General features: G+C 48.4%; 1 protein-coding gene across 5 annotated transcripts in view; it reads left to right on the top strand.

Annotated features, from left to right (window-relative positions):
• The first annotated feature begins 3,195 nt into the window (after positions 1–3,195).
• The window catches only part of GRIN2A (glutamate ionotropic receptor NMDA type subunit 2A), a 422,706-nt gene continuing 408,594 nt past the window's right edge, over positions 3,196–17,307 (top strand). For 2 of the 5 annotated variants that reach the window (XM_055242699.2, XM_055242702.2), the window contains exon 1: positions 6,842–7,591. In XM_055242699.2, coding sequence (XP_055098674.1) covers positions 7,022–7,591 — 570 coding nt within the window. In that variant the 5' untranslated portion in view covers positions 6,842–7,021. The other 3 variants (XM_055242700.2, XM_055242701.2, XM_063618169.1) reach the window with 3 other exon arrangements.

Here is a 17,307-nt window from a genome sequence, read left to right on the forward strand (position 1 = left end):
CCAGACATTTCCCTGAGAAGTTTTTCCCATAGGCACAGACTCTGACAGAGTATCTGTGGAGTGAATGATGATTTGGACACTCATGACCTTGGGAAGTTGGCCTGACATGGTCTGACTTCAGGGCCATCAAAGCACTGTCTTGAGGGACTGCTCTGACCAGTCACAACTGAGTGACAGAGCTTAAGATGGAGCCAGCTTCCCTGTGCGATGGTGAGTGAGCCTACAAGAAAGACATTTCCCACAGGAGAGGCCTGGCCTCCTCTGGACATGGAAGCTGCCCTCCTATGGTGAGTGTGAGAAGGGGCACCCAATGTGCTTCCTCGTGGGGTGCAGCGGTGTGGCCTGTCCAGGTATGTGGAAGAGCTGCTCCTTGTTCTTTCTCTTAGAGAAGTCTTTGTTGGTTATGTTAGCCAGGGTTCTCTAGAGGCACAGAACTTATAGGATAGATGTATCTGTAAAGGGGAGTTTATTTTATTTTATTTTTTATTTTTTTGAGACGGAGTTTTGCTCTTGTTGCCTAGGCTAGAGTGCAGTGGCACAATCTCAGCTCACTGCAACCTCCGCCTCCTGGGTTTAAGTGATTTTCCTGCCACAGCCTCCCAAGTAGCTGGGATTACAGGCGTACGCCACCATGCCCAGCTAATTTTTTGTATTTAATAGTGCTGGGGTTTCACCATGTTGGTCAGGCTGGTCTTGAACTCCTGACCTCAGGTGATCCACCTGTCTCGGCCTCCCAAAGTGCTGGGATTACAGGTGTGAGCCACCGTGCCCGGCCTAAAGGGGCATTTTTTAAGGAATATTGACTCACATGATCACAAGGTGAGGTCTCACAGTAGACTGCAAGCTGAGAAGCAAGGAAGCCAGTCCGAGTCCCAAAGCTGAAGAACTTCGGGTCTGATGTTCCAGGGCAGGAAGCATTCAGCCCCAGGGGAAAGATGGAGGTCACAAAACTAAACCAGTCTCGTCTTTCCACACTCTTCTGCCTGCCTTTATTCTGGCTGTGCTGGCAGCTGATTAGATGGTGCCTACCCAGATTGAGGGTTGGTCTGCCAGTCCACTGACTCAAATGTTAATCTCCTTTGGCAACGCCCTCACAGACACACCCAGGAACAATAGTTTGCATCCTTCAATCCAATCAAGTCGATACTCAGTATTAACCATCATAGTTGATATAGCTGCTATGAAGGTTTTTCGTACCATCTGAAACTCTTTGAGCAGCAAAATTCTGCTCAGCATCCTAAGCTGCATTGAGAATTAAGCTTTGCAGCATAGATGGAGTAAGGCTGTCATGATCTTATACATGCTGTCACAGTCTCTGCATGTATGGTGAAGTTCCAGGTGCCTGACACACGATGTGCTCCACCCTGGTGACATGTCCACCCCAGTGCAACTCCAGCCTCCTGTGCCTATGTTTAGAGGCATACTGTCCCTTCCAATGAAGAGCTGCCTTCTTTCTCTATTCAAATGAGGCCATATCAGTTTGATTTATCTTTCTATAAGTCTGATCATGAATAACTTAAAACCCTGAGTACCAGTAGTTTTCAAGAAAGGCAAATCCAATTTCAGGGTCAGCATCAGTTTATGAGAATAGCAAGTGCAGAGGCATCATCAGAATCCCGTATGGATCTAAAACAAATGTCTGTGCTTGGCCCCACACCTGGAGATCCTGATGGAGTAGATCTAGAGTGGGCATAGGCATCTGTGTTTTATTCTCTTTCTTTTTTTTTTTTTGGGACAAAGTCTCACTCTGTCACTCAGGCTGGAGTGCAGCAGTGTGAACACCTGGGTTCTCATCATGTTGCCCAGGCTGGTTTCAAACTCCTGGGCTCAAGTGATCCTCCTGCCTTAGCCTCCCAAAGTGCTGGGAGTACAGGCGTGAGCCACTGCTCCCAGCCACATCTGTATTTTAAAAAGTCCCATAGATACAACCCACATATCCATTGCAGGAGACTGGATACACAAAGTGTGGCTTATCCATGCAATAGAGAGCTAGCTGCTCAACAATAAAAAACAAAAAAGCTGTTGATATATGCAACAACACAGAGGAATCTTCTAGATATCAGGGTAAGTGAAAAAAGCCAGTCATCAAAGAATACATAGTGTAAAATTCCACTTATATGCAGTTCAAAAAAGGGCAAAACTAATACATGGTATTAGAAATCAAAATTGTAGTTTATACTGAATGGGGGTAGTGGGATTGACAACAAAGGGACACGAGAAAAGTTCCTGGTGGTGATGAAAATACTCTGTACCTCGTTTTATGTGATGGTCTGTGTGGATACACACAATTTCAAAAGTAAAAATCTGGCTGGGTGCAGTGGCTCACACCTGTAATTTCAGCCTTTGGGAGGCCAAGGCCAGAGGATTTCTTAAGGACAAGAGTTTGAGACCAGCACGGACAACATAGCGACACCCAATCGCTACAAAAAATAATTTGCCAGATGTGGTGGCATGTGCTAACCACTACAAGTCCTAACTACTTGGGAAGCTGAGGCAGAAGGATCACTTGAGCCTCGGAGTTGAAGTTAACAGTGAGCTACGACCACACCATTGCACTCCAGCCTGGGCAAGAGTGAGACTCTGTCAAAAAAACAAAACAAACAAAAAAATAGCAAACAAAACACCAAAAAACCTTCACAAATGAAACCCTTAAGAGATATGCATTTTATTGTCTATAATTTATAACTCATTTAAATAAAATGGCCTAACTTCCCCTTTAGACCCCAAGCCAGAGTCTTGCATGGGTGCCAAGGAGTGGCCTAATCAGTTCAGCCCAGCCATAGACTCCAGAAAGGAAACACTTTCCTGTTACCTGCCTTATATTATACAATCCCCCATTTTAATTTACTTTCCAGGATTTCCCTCACCCTTTCTCTGTCCTTTGGATTAAAAAAAAAAAAAACCAAAAACCCAGGAAACCCAACATAGAACAACGAGCTTAATAATGAATCCATTTGTCTTCAGACACTGTGCCCCTCTCCTGTCTCCACTTCAGCAGCCACATCCACATTCCTGGAAGAAGTTCCCCTGCTTCCAGGCTACTTCAAGGCTCATGATGTTGATTGAGCATCTACTATGTGCCAGACCTTGGTGACCCCTTTACTAAGGCTACCTCCTTTTCTTTTCAAAATAATCCTGAGAAGTAGATGTTTTTACTGCCCCCCATTTCCAGATTAGTGATCAATAAGGGGTGGTAATATAATGTCCAAAAGTGATGTTTTAGTTTGATCCAGCTGCCATAGCAAAACAACATAAACAGCAGAAGTTTATTTCTCTCACTTCTTGAGGCTGGGAGGTCCCAGATGAAGCAGCAGCAGACTCAATGTTTGGGGAGGGCCTGGTTCCTGTTCATAGGCCGATGCCTTCTTGATTAAGTCTCACGCGGTGGAAGGACCTAGCTGACTCTCTGGGATCTCTTTTATAAGAGCACAAATCCCATTTTACTCTCATGAAGTCATGAAGTCACCTCCTAAAGGCCCCACGTCCTAATACCATCACCTTGGGAGTTAGGATTTTATCCTGTGAATTTGGGGGTAGGAACACACACATTTAGACCGCAGCAGGTGACATTAGGTTAAGTGGAGGAGGCAGGGTTAGAACAGTGATTGCAAAACCTCTTAGAATTTAAGACCCCTTTCCTTCCAAGGCCTGAAAGGCAGACAGGCGTTGGAGATACAAGTGAATATAAAAGGGGCAGAGCTCCTCCCTTGAGCATGCATTACATGCCCAGTCGCTAGAATTCAAGTCAACCAAGACCTCACACACCCAGGCCGTCCCATGTTCTCTGGCTCGCCTCTTCTGGTAGCTTAGAAGTGGCAGCCTCAGGGAGACTTCTGTTTGGTACGACTTAGAAGGAAGCAAGTGGGAAATGTAGATGTCTTTGCTTTTAGGATTCTGGCTCCCTGAGATCAGAGGAGTGGGTTCCCGTACGGGGGTGGCGAAGCACAGGGAGAAGCATTGGAGCAGACTCTGTGCGTGTGTGTGTATGTGTGTGTGTGTGTGTGTCGGCGCGCCTGTGCGTGGAGGGGGATAGCTGTACCCAGCGCGAGGCACTGGGGGAGGAGGAAGCGGTAGCAGAGATCTGAATAATTGATTCTTCAGCCGCACCAGACGCCCGGGAGCGGGCGGAGAGCGTGGTTCCAACACCACGGACAGCAGCGCGCGCCGCCGCAGGCGCCCCCGTCGCCAGCCAGCCACCTATCCTGGCCTTATTTGCCGCCGTGCGCTCTCGGAACGGGTGGCCGCGCTCCGCGTCGCCGCCGAGGAACTGCGGGGTCTGTCTCGACCCACCTAGGAGAGAGGCTGCGGGCAGGAGACGCTTTCGCCCGCCGGAGCTTGAAGCTTCTTGGGCTTGCGCGGGGGCTACTGCGTCTCGCCGGCTGAGAACAAGTCCCTAAGTTGGTGTGGAGGGCGCCCCTACCTTCCTTCTCCTCTTCCTCGGAGGCCACCGCAGCAGAAACACGCCCCGGGAACCCAGCTTTGCCAGTGCTGTGAACCAGGGTGTCCAGGCGCTCTCCGGACTCCCGCTGGGAAGTGGGGAGCCGAACGCCCGGCGCGGAGCTGGCCCAGCAGCGAAGGGCCCAGAGGGAGCTGCCTTTCCCCACCCGCGCCTCTCTCGGCCGGGGACCGCGGGGATCCCCGGCCACACGCGCGCGCGCTCCCACACTCACACACACACACACACACACACACACACACTCGCCCTCAAACACACCAGCCCGGAGCTGGGCTGCGGAGAGGGTGCTCCGGCGCGCTCAGAGGACCAGGCAGTTGCCGTCCGGAGTGGGGCAGGAAGCGGAGCTAGGGATCTTGGAGGGGAGCTCCTAGGGCTTGGCCGGATCATGGGACCGGGTGAGCACTGAGAATCGCGGCCGCAGCCATCAGCCCTGGAGATGACCAGGAGCGGCCACTGCTGAGAACTATGTGGAGAGAGGCTGCGGTGAGTGCTGGCGCGGGACGCCGGGCCTGGGAGGCCCCCTTGGAAAGGGCGAGGTGGGAGGCCTGAAGAGGGAGGGAGCGGCAGGATCACAAGAGGGTCGCTGCGTGGGAAAGATCCACCTCCCTCGGGGAACCGGGACCGCGGGAGCCCGCGTCCTTTCCTCCCCCTCTCCTACTGCTGGCTCGTCGCAAACTCAGCCAGCGCCCCCCCCCCCAACCCTCGTTACCTCCTCTTTCTCTCCCTACCCCCCTCGCTCAGCAGCTCCCGGTCGCACAACTCCCAGCAGCCGGCGCTGGGGAGGTGGTAGGGGGTGCGGGTGGAGGTGCCCAGTTAGCTTCTCGTGGGTGGCCAACCTGGGGCTCCCATTCTCCTGTGCACCCTGGAGTGGAGCTCCCGCTGTCAGCCACAGGGGCTGAGGATCCGCACTGGGGGCGTCGTGGGCACCGGGCTTCAGCTTCCCCCCTCTTGTCTAGCCCCCCTGGGCGCATAGGGGGGCTTGTGAGCACTGCAGTCTGCAGCCTTCCCCTCAACCCTCCCTCCCCTCGCTGGTGGGCTGACCCTGCCTCTCCTTCTCTCCTCCGCCCCGTTAGAGCCCTGCTGCAGAGCCTCCGGCTGGGATAGCCGCCCCCCGTGGGGGCGATGCGGACAGCGCGGGACAGCCAGGGGAGCGTGCGGGGGCCGCAGCATGCGGGAACCCGCTAAACCCGGTGGCTGCTGAGGCGGCCGAGATGCTCGTGCGCGCAGCGCGCCCCACTGCATCCTCGACCTTCTCGGGCTACAGGTACGTCCCAGCGGGAGATCAGGGCTCCGTGGGCCAGGGAGGAGGGAGACTCGACCGGAGGGAGAGCGGGAGAGGGATCAGGCTAGAGAGGGAGAGGGAAAGCGGGAGGGAGCCCAGCGGCGAAGCGCAGGAGGGGCACCAGGGGGCGCTGCGGCTCCGCGCTCCGCGGCGCTTACCCAGGAACGCCGAGGCCGCTTGGAGTTCGCCTCAACTTCCCCCGGCTCCAGCAGCGTCCGTCCCGAGAGGCGCGCGTCAGGGCACGCGTGCACGACCGCGCTGGTATTTGCAGGTACGCAGGGCTGTGCACCTGCCGTCGTTCATGCGTGTGCACCCCCTGAGGACATGTGAGGACTCTTGCTGGCCGTGGGCACCGCTACAGCAGTCTGAGGAAGTGCGCAGAAAAGCGCGCGTGCCTATGAGCGTGTGCGGCCCTCTGCCCACGTGCACCTAAGACTTGGCAACAGCGCCCGCAGTAGAAAGGCTAGGGAGGGGCTGTACAGTCCACGTCCGTCTGGGAGCTCCTTAGGAGCCTACCTTTCCCCCTACGCACGTTCTTTGCCAGCTCCTACGCGCTGGCCCGCGGGGGGACGCGCCTACTCTCCAGAATTCAGCATTGCACACGGCGCGCGTGAGAGAGGGTGTGTGTGTGTGTGCACGCGCGCGTGTAGGGGTGGGTCCTGGGCCCACTGGCAGTTGAGTGAAGGACTCTCCACGGCCCCTTGGCTCGAGGTGGGGCGAGCCCCAAGTTCCCCCAGGCACAGCGGAGCCTGGGCCCACCAGGCAGCGTCCTCACTCCCAAGCCCTTGGGGTGTACTCTGCCTGAGAGGAGCCGGGTCTGTAGGTGGGGCTGGACGTAGAGCAAAGTGTGTGGTGCTCACGACGGGCTCGCAGGGAGCGGGGTCAGCCAACTAGCTCAGCTCTCAAGCCGGGACGCCGGGTCTGAGCGCCGCCTCCGCACGCCCTGCCGGGTCTGTAGTTCGCTCCGCGCCAGCAGGGGGCGGGGTTGATAACTTGGTCCTCTCTATCCCAGGTGGGAGGGGTTGGATGGAGGGTTTATTCTGTGCACCTACGAGCTTGGTGGGGTACAGAACGCGCGCGGCGCTTAGGGTCTGTGGCCCGCAGCGAACTTGGGGAATGCGGTGGGGGACATGGACAGAGTTGGGGATGGGGAAGTGCCTGGAGACAGGGGATGAGGAAGCTGGATGCGAGAATGGGCTGGGGGCTGGAGAATTAGCTCGGATTGGAGTTGTAGATAGAGTTAGAGATGGATCGAGGGATGTGGATGGCGTCGGGGATTGGGAATGGAGTCCGTGATCCCAGCAGCCTATCCTGCTGCTGAGTTCCATGCCTGGCTCCTAGAGCAGGGGGCCAAGTTGGTAATCGCTTTCTTCTGGTCGCCTTGCTCACCGCGGCCCTGCCTCTCCCTCTTCACCCTGCAGGGAGCGTCAGTGGCGACTATGGGCAGAGTGGGCTATTGGACCCTGCTGGTGCTGCCGGCCCTTCTGGTCTGGCGCGGTCCGGCGCCGAGCGCGGCGGCGGAGAAGGGTTCCCCCGCGCTGAATATTGCGGTGATGCTGGGTCACAGCCACGACGTGACAGAGCGCGAACTTCGAACCCTGTGGGGCCCCGAGCAGGCGGCGGGGCTGTCCCTGGACGTGAACGTGGTAGCTCTGCTGATGAACCGCACCGACCCCAAGAGCCTCATCACGCACGTGTGCGACCTCATGTCCGGGGCACGCATCCACGGCCTCGTGTTTGGGGACGACACGGACCAGGAGGCCGTAGCCCAGATGCTGGATTTTATCTCCTCCCACACCTTCATCCCCATCTTGGGCATTCATGGGGGCGCATCTATGATCATGGCTGACAAGGTAAGGCCGGCAGCTGATGCCCTGCCAGGACCTGGGAAGCCACCAGCTGCATGGCAGCTGCTCCAGGTCTTCGGACGCCCCTAGAATCTGTCTTGATGTGAAGTAAGGGTGGGGGTGGGAGGGTCGTGGCCACTGGCCCTGGTGAGAACCAGGTCTTGCCTCTCCAACCCAGAAATGAATGGAAATGCCTTTTGCCTTGTTTCTGAAAATGGTGTACACAGGAGCACTTTGGTGTGCGTGTGCCAGGAAGAGCTCGGAAAACTGAGAAGTAGGCTGTGGGGTGGTGATGGTGGCGGTGGTGGCATGTTTGCAGATTTACGAGTACCATGGGGCCCAGAGGTGGGCCCAGGAGCACTGGAGACACATGCTTCCTATTTCCACAATGCCAGTTTTACCTGATTGTTTTGTGGGAAAATGTCCATTTTTTCCTCTTATGGTAAGTGACTAAAACTATTTCTAAAAATTATTAAAGGTGGGTAGGTTCTGGAAGAAAATGCAAAGTTTTTAGGTAAAGCACAAAAGGGCAGAAAAAATGTCGTGCTTCCTCCGACTCTGCAATTAGAGGAACAGAGGTGGGGAGTTTGAGAAGCCCTCGGCCAGAGGAGTGGAGGAGAGACCCGTTCCTCAAGGGGAGTGGGTGGGAGTGGAGAGAATTAACTCCAAACCCAGAGCATGAAGGGCCTGGCATTTTCCTTACGTGTTCTCTGTCTGGCGCTCCAAGGCCCTCAGATGAAGAAGTTGGCTCCTGAACAAAGATGGGTCTTGGTACTAAAGTTGGAGAGTCTCAAAATGCAAGAAAGAGTGTAAAAAAATCTGTTGGCTTCGAATGAGAGGGAGGGTCTCTTTTGTGGACAGCCTGGGAGCTTTGGTTTGGACAAGAAGGGAGAGAGATTTGAAAATTTGAAGTTATGACAGCCTGGTTTGGGAATTACACAGAAGTGGAGGGAAGGAAGAAGGCTGGAATGAAGAAGTAAAGTGAGGAATGAGAAAAAAGGGAAAGATTGGAGTTGGGTGTGTACTGTCCTCTAAGTCCTGAGAAAAGATTGGGAGTTCAGAAGGGGAGGAAAGAGTAAGTGTACTTGTGTGCCATGGTCTCTAGCCCTGAGACCTTCTTGGAGAGTGTTCCTTAGATGGCAGGAGATACTCTAGTGCAGTGAGCAGACGTTCACTGTAGCGCTTTCCTTTTGATGCTCTCAAAGCACTTTTATATTCATCACATCACCTTTTGCTTCTGTTTCAGCAATTCCCACCGGCTCCTTTGGGAACCGTATTAATTCTTTCGGGTCTCCTGGGCTGCAGCACATTCAGCTGAAGCATGCAATTGATGCAGTGTCTTATTAAACATTCATTTTAAATGATTTGCAGCCTAGCAGAATTCCTGTGTGTGGTTGAGCATTTTCCCAGTCAGTTCTCAGTTTTAGAAGGCTCCTCTCTGGGAAGAAGAGAATAGGGACTATCCATGCTCTGCCACCACTGACAATTTCAGAACTGGAGAAAATCTTAGAGTTTCTTGGAGCATGCTGTAACTTTCAGATGAAGTGACTGAGCCATAGGGGAGTTAAGGGACTTTGCCAAAACCACATAGTGGGTGATGTAGCTAGGTAGCTGAATTTCTGATCCCAAGCTATGATCTTCCATTCCACTAAATCAAGCCCATACTTTAATGATGTCATCCATCTTCAGGAGGGACAAGGGATCAGTTTCATTTTGTGGGAGGGGCTGAGCATGGAGAGCTGTGATGAATCACAGCCTAGAGGGCTTTTGTATGGGAGGGGCCGATCTTCTAATGAAGGCACTGAGGGAGAAAAACAGCCAGTTTCCAGCCAGGCCTTGGAGTGTGACTTTGGGATTTAAATGTTACCATGGATCCCTTCTTCCTTCTTGAGTTTTTCTAAAGGAGCGATAGACAAGAAACAGTAACCATACTGAAAGTGAAATTTCTGGATCCATGAGGGTTTGGCATAACCCAATGGAGAAATCTGGGAAAAGCTGAATTGGAAAAGGTGATGTGAGACTGGGTGGTTCCGGGTAGGCTTCCGCTCTTACTTCTAAGTGTCAGCCGATAGGTATGTGGCTCAGGCCCTCATGTGACTCATTCATCCAACTGTAGGCAGAGAGAAGCCGGAAGAGTGTACGGTCATGGAAGGGAACCCCCTTGATAGGCAGTGACCCTGCCTGCTAGTGAATCTTGACCCAGTGAATGGCAGGCTCTGACCAACTAGACCAGCAACTATTCTTCCCTTGAAGGGGGCATTAGAAAGTTTTGAGAAGTCCAGGGAGTATGGGTGGAAACATTCTTCTCTCCTTTGGGATGAAACTGCCTTTTGGGGATGTGGACCAAAATGTGACCTCACGTAAGAGTAAGAAGAGAAAAAGGAATCAGGAACGGGCAAGAGGAAGATGAGAAAAGACATTTCCAGAGAAATCAATAATAGAGATTTAAGAGGGGTTGGAAAGAAGAAGAATGAAAGGGTCCATTGGTTCAAAAATGGGGGAGGGGATTCGATACTCCTGATTGTTGAGACTTTCAGAGTTGGTCTTGGAGAGATTGGCCCCTCTCTGTCATTCTGGTGCAACTGTAGGGAGATGAGGCAAGGTGGCAGGGAAGCAAAGAGCTCAGTGGAGGTAACATCGGGGTATATGTCACCATGTGGAACGGTGATATTGAGAGGAGTTGGGTGATATTGAGAGGAGTTGGTTTAAAAGGTGGTATTTTGAGAAACTGGGGATGTTGTTTAGAAAGGAGATTGTCTGCGATGTGAACAGCCCTTCCTTCCATTAGTAACATATATAGATGGCTTGTGCTTCTGCCACATGTTTCATTTAGAGCTGAACATTGAGTTTATTTGTCTCCAAAGAAACAGTCACGGTGCGTTGCTTAACACTCTGCCTTGCCTCGTTTGCAAATGGTATTATGACTACAGCCTTAACCTCCCTAGATTGACAAGGCCTCTGCCTCCTGTTAAAATGATGTTGATTTGGTAAAGTCACGCAAAACACACCTGTGTTATATTTACTTCTAAATTGGCAACATGATAGTGCCCCTGCCGGTAAGAATAGCGGTCAATTTGGTTATCAGTTAAAATGAACACACACACACACACACACACACACACACATTTTTTTTAACATTTTTATTTTTATTTTTTATTTTACTTTAAGTTCTAGGGTATATGTGCACAACGTGCAGGTTTGTTACATATGTATATATGTGCCATGTTGGTGTGCTGCACCCATTAACTCGTCGTTTACATTAGGTATATCTCCTAGTGCTATCCCTCCCCCCTCCCCCCACCCCACAACAGGCCCCGGTGTGTGATGTTCTCCGTCCTGTGTCCGAGTGTTCTCATTGTTCAATTCCCACCTATGAGTGAGAACATGCGGTGTTTGAGTTTTTGTCCTTGCGTTAGTTTACTGAGAATGATGGTTTCCAGCTTCTTCCGTGTCCCTACAAAGGACATGAACTCATCCTTTTTTATGGTTGCATAGTATTCCATGGTGTATATTTGTGACATTTTCCTTCTCTCTGTCTACTTGACCCTTGAAGAAAACAACAAAGCCTTATAACAATTGAAATGTCATGCAAATGTGGCAGATTTTTGTGGTGTTAATTTAATTTACAATGGAGGTGTTAATGTTTTGCTTGCATCATTGGGTAGTCTTGCAATATAACGAAATTAGAGGTGAAAATAAGGCTGGGTGAGGTGGTTCACGCCTCTAATCCTAGCACTTTGGGAGGCCGAGGTGGGCGGATCACCTGGGGTCAGGAGTTCAAGACCAGCCTGGCCAATATGCTGAAACCCCGTCTCTATAAAAATTGGCCCATGTGGTGGCAGGCCCCTGTAATCCCAGCTACTCAGAAGGCTGAGGCAGGGAGAATTGCAGGAACCTGGGAGGTGGAGGTTGCAGCAAGCCAAGATTATGCCACTGCACTCCAGCCTGGGTGACAGAGTGAGACTTTGTCTCAAAAAAAAAAAAAAAAGAAAATTAAAATAAATAAGAGGTGAAAATAATGCTTAATGTAGATGAAGTTCTAATCTGATCTTGGCTTGGCCATTTTGACCCTGTCTAAGTGAAATACACTCCAGCTGCAGTAATAGTCCCTGGTAAGCCCAGCATATGGGCTAGATCTTTACATTTCTGCTCAGGTTCCTTAACCCTCTCACCCCCCACCACTTCTCCCCATATTCCTAATTGCTCCGTGCAGGAAAAGACGAGGCTCAGATTTTAGCTATATCCATCCATGCCAGTTATCACTTGGGTTTCGTTTTCTATGTTATTCCTATGCAAGCCTCATGTCTTCTGCCAGAGTGTAAGTCGTTTGAGGGCAGATTTTTTTAAAAACTGTGTTTATCTATATATGTGTATTTCACATAACAAATGCTTCTGTCCTCCGCAGACATAGAAAAATAATGTCTTTTCATTGTAGAGCACTTAGGAAATACATTAAAATTTAAAGAAGATAAAAATCTCTCTCCAAATCCTATCACCGTGGGTAAACATTACTGACACTTTGGTGTATTTCCTTTTATCTATTTAGTCGCAAGCTCAGGATTTTATACTATATATGGTTTTTCTTATTGTGCTTTGCCCTCTGTGGACTTTCTTAGAGGATTCAAGATTTTCTTTAATTCTGGAAAAATCTCATCCGCTATCTGTTGGATTCTTTCTTTCCATCATTCTTTCTGTTCTCTCCTTCTGAATATACATGCATATGTATAGTCATGCGTTGCTTCATGGTGGGACACGTTCTGAGAAATGGATCGTTAGGTGATTTAATCGTGTGAACATCACAGAGTGCACTTACACAAACCTAGATGGTATAGTCTGTTACACACCTAGGCTATGTGCTATAGCCTGTTGCTCCTACATCATTTCATTTGTGTCTGGTCTATTATTTTATTTTAGAAAGAAACAGCATGGATGGTCTATTATTTTGACTATCTGTTGAGTTATGGATTTCAACAAGGATATACTTTATTTCCAAGATAATAATTGGTCCCTCTTTACACCTCCCTGTTTTTTTTTGTGTTATAAATAATGAAAAACTCTTCTCACTTTGTGCATGTAACTCCCTCCCCTGTCCCTTCAAAGATTAAAAAACACGTATTATAAAGTTATTCTCTGATTGCTCTAGCATCTTTGTTTCTTCAGTTGTGAGTCCTTCATTTGTAGAGTCAGTTAGTTGGATGTTCACATATGTTCTTTAATTTTTGTTTGTGAACTTATTTTCAAGGCAGCTTTATGATTTCTTATGCCCTATATCTGTGAGGGTGTGTGTTTTAAGCCAGAGCCCATGTCAACAGCTCAGGTTTGTACTCTCTTCCCATTCTACATGGCCTGTGGTGCAGGCTTAGGACTCCATCTCATGTAGGTGACTTCATTTTGGCTCCTTGACACAGATAGGGTCCTGCTTTTTGGCTGTGACTATTGGTGGATGGTGCGGATGTTCTAGCACCATCCACAGCTAGCAACCTGATTCCAGGTCCAGTTCTTCCCCTTTTTCCCTGGATGGACATTGACACCTCTGTTCTCACGGCTCATATTGGACCTATCCTCCACGGATTATGTGGCTTTGATTCCTCCTTGAAACCCTAGAGTCCCGTCTTTCAGTCCATTTATTTTTAGGGATTACTCTCTATTTTTGATCTGTGATTCGCTTTTCTTATTTCCAAGCAATACTATGTAAATTTAAAAATAACTAAAGATTTCTTTATAAATTCTATGTCTTAAGAGCAGAAAAGGAAGGTTACTGAGTGTGTTCACTCGGATTTTGACCCAGTTTTATTTCACAACCTGCTTTTATATATTTTTTTAAACTTGATTATGTATTCTTGGAATTTTCCTTTATCACTGCATAGACTTCTTAAACTTGATTTTCAGTGGCTGCAGAGTGTTCAGTTCATACCACAACTTTTTTAACCATTTCTCTCTTTTTCCACCATTAATAAGATTCATTTGTGCTCCATAGGGGCATCCTTTTCAGCACCTTGCACTTGTCCTGCCCTTTGCGTTTGTTACACGGTAAATGTTTGTTGATTGAATGAATCTAGTCATTGGCTCCGATGCCAGCTTGTTGGAGCTTCCGGATGAACATATGTGCAGTGTTTGTTCCCTCAATGCTGACTGATTTCATAGGTGTTTGCCAATTTTTCTCTTCTCTCTAGTGGGCAGGTAATTACCAGCCATCCTGAGGATTAACATAAATTGGGGGGCTACATACAAAAGGCCTGTAGAGAACTGCTGAGTAACAGCTCATCAGCAGGAGGTGGAAGATGGTGCTCTTGTAACCTGGCAGCTCCAGAGTTTGGATGCGAGTGACGGCCCTTCCCATTAAACACTGAAAGCTCTCGAAAAGGGCAGACGCGCAGATCGGAATGTTGGTGGAGCCCACTCAGCTCCTGCTAAAGAGGCATCAGGTAGTTCCTGGGAGAGTGGGGAGACCTATCTTTAGTCTTTTCCATGAGGCATGTCAGATGTGATCATCAACACCTCCTCACATAAGTCATCAGAGACCAACAGGCATCCTCCCGGTAGCATGACTCACGCTGCAAGTAGCCCTCAGGGGTTGCTGGTAATCATTTGGGTGTCCTTAAGAGCTGTGGTCTGGTGGGTTTGGGGCGGTGTTTATCTTCTTTCTCATAGCCTCAGATGGAAAATGCTATTGTAGGCAGAGTGAGTGGGGAAAGAGAGAGAAAGAGGGCTATGCAGAAGAGAAACAGGAACTGAATCTCTGGTTTGTAATAGAGAGTTGGTAGCTTCTGATAAGTTATCACATAAATGAGACATTATAAGGTTATTAATTGGTGTCTTTTGTTTGTCCTGCATCCCCCACCCTTGATCTTTCAACTTCTAATTCTTTGCCAACCTTTTAAAGTTGGAAGACATCCCACTGAAAAGAAAATCCAAACTTCATGCTACTTTGAAACAGTCAGAAGGCCTGGCCACCCTGGCCCCGATTCCCCCTATGGCAACAGTTGGCTGGAGATGAATCTCATCCCCCAACCCCACCCGCCATGATCCCTGCCTTCCCACTGCCATCCTGGGACAGGACAGGTGCCCCTCCTTTCTTAAATTCCCAACAATCACTTCACTTCACTTCACTCATTTATGTTACATACACAGTGTCCTGAAGGCACTGGGCTGTGAGGCCTATGATGTGGGTGAGGGAAGTAGCTCTTCCAGGAGCTGCTCCTGGATAAGACAGCAGATCTATGGCATGTATGCAACCATGGATGCCATGTTCACTGCTGCCATCATTAATCTCTTATAACACCTGGCCCTGTTGAGCCCACTGGCCTTAAGGCCTTCTCAACACAGTACTCCAGGCAGCCATGATGAATCAACTTAAGTTGGAAGATCCAAGAAAACCTTGGACAAAGAGTCTGAAGAATGAAATTCAATTTCCAAAAATATCTGTGTGACCTTAGAAAAGGCCTTCACCTGTCTGAACCTCTGGTTCTCCTGCAAAATGAGGATTTGGGACAAAATAAGATCTCTTCCAGCTCTGAAAATTTTGTGCCCCATCAAGGAAAGACTGGCAACAAACATACCAAAATATGAATAGCAGTTATCTTTGGGGTGGTAGACTCATGGCTGCTTTAATCTTTTAAAGAATGTCATTATCAAGTGGTTAACATATTGTGCTTTGAGTTAGATTGCCTGAATTTAAATTCAGGGATTCTACCTCTTACTGGCTGGGTGATCACGGGGAAGTTCTTAATATCTTGAGCCTCAATGTCTTCATCTCTAAAATGGGAACAATAATAGCATCCACTTTATAAAGTTGTGAGATTTAAATGACATCATGGATATTAGTCCATGTCTCGGTGCCTACCTTATAATAAATGCTTATTACAGGAATGCTTTTGTTATTGTGTCTGCAATTTTAGTTTTTACTTTTCTCCAGTGTACATGTACTTTTTAATAAACAGAAAGAGTGATTAAGGATGATGTGGTTACACGAGGGTATGCTCTGCAAGAAACTGGGAGTGAATCCCACAGAACTGTCAGAAGTGGAGGGTCTAACATGAAATGATTTGTATTTTCTTAACTGGGACAACCAGAAGCTTCCTTTGCCTTTGTAGGACTTGCTGAGAGCTTTATCCTGGCAAACTGAAGCTAAATGTGGCCAGCGTGAAAGTGATCGTAGGAGAAGACTATCTCATTGACCTTTGCACTAAATGACTGCACCAACTGGACTATATGTTTGCACGGGGCTTAGGGATTTAGAGTGTGGACATATATAGTTTCTCATTTTATCTCTGCCAAGGATTAATAACTCAGTGATAGCCTGGGGAACCTGGCAGCTCCAAAGGTATTTGTTTAAAGAATCTCTATTTTCAGATGAGGAAATAAAGGATCTGGAGGTTGCAGTAATTTGTGCATTGTTCAAAGCTGTAACTAGAACCAAGGGCTTTGGGTTCTTATTCTTTTGCTCTTATTTTATTCCCCTTTAAGTTAATGACTATGAATACATTTGGTTTAGGGAAGGGGCTCAGATTCAAGACAAATAACAGATTTTGATATTCATATTTTGGTTGTCTTGACTAAAAGGATTAAGATGTTGGATGATGGAATTAAAATTCAAAACTTCAGATTGAAGTGATGGAGCCACTCTAAAGACTGCACTGGAGGTTCCTCCCATACCGCACTCAGCTTTAATGAGGTTAATTGACAAAGAAAAATTGTATATATTAAAGGTGTACAACAGAATTTTTTTTTAAAAGAAAACAGTGTTTCACTCTGTCGCCCAGGCTGGAGTGCAGTGGCATGATCATAGCTCACTGCAGCCTCAACCTCCTGGGCTTAGGTGATCCTCTCATCTCAGCCTCCCAAGTAGCTAGGAACACAGGCATGTGCCATGATATCCAGCTAATTTTTAAATTTTTGGTAGAGACTGGGGTCTCGCCATGTTGCCCAGGCTGATCTTGAACTCCTGGACTCAAGCAATCCTCTTCCCTTGGCCTCCCAAAGTGCTGGTATTAACAGGCATAAGCCACCATCCCCAGCCCCAAATAATATTTTGATATACATGTAAATGTGAGATGATTGTCACCATCAAACTAACATATCCATTACCTCACATGGTTACCTTTATTGTGTGATGAGATTACTTAAGATGTACTATCTTGGCAAATTGCCCGTATACAATACATTTTTGTATTGTCACCATGCTATCACCAGTCACCATACTATACATTAGGTCTCTAGAACCTATTTACCTTACAACTGGAAGTTGGTGCCTTTTGACCAACCTCTCTCAATAGTTTGAAGAAGAATTTTCACTATTGCAGAAAGGGGGATATGAGACTTTCCAACTCACTTAGTCATAATGTGGCTGCCTCCGTTCCAGCTATCACATCCAACTCACTTGGAAATGGTTTTTGCAAGGGTCATGAACTGGTTTACTGCATGCTGAATCTGGCTCATAGATGCATTTTGTTTCGCCAGTACAGTGTTTTTAAATGCTTGAATTTTAATGTCTTTAGACAGCATGCATTTTCAAATTCACTGCAGCTGTCCCCACTCTGTTATCCTATATCTAGGGTGATTCATACATTTATGTTAATGATATGGTTTCTGTGAGTATTTGAGATCATGGTACTCAAATACAGACTTTTTATTTGTTTGCTTGTTTATTTTTTATTGACCAGAAGCTCAGCAGATCGTAAGTGGGGATATGTGGAGGTCACATATCTAGAAATGTATGTGGG

This window comes from Symphalangus syndactylus, chromosome 14 (genome assembly GCF_028878055.3).
Source record: "Symphalangus syndactylus isolate Jambi chromosome 14, NHGRI_mSymSyn1-v2.1_pri, whole genome shotgun sequence".
Classification (NCBI taxonomy): Eukaryota; Metazoa; Chordata; class Mammalia; order Primates; family Hylobatidae; genus Symphalangus; species Symphalangus syndactylus.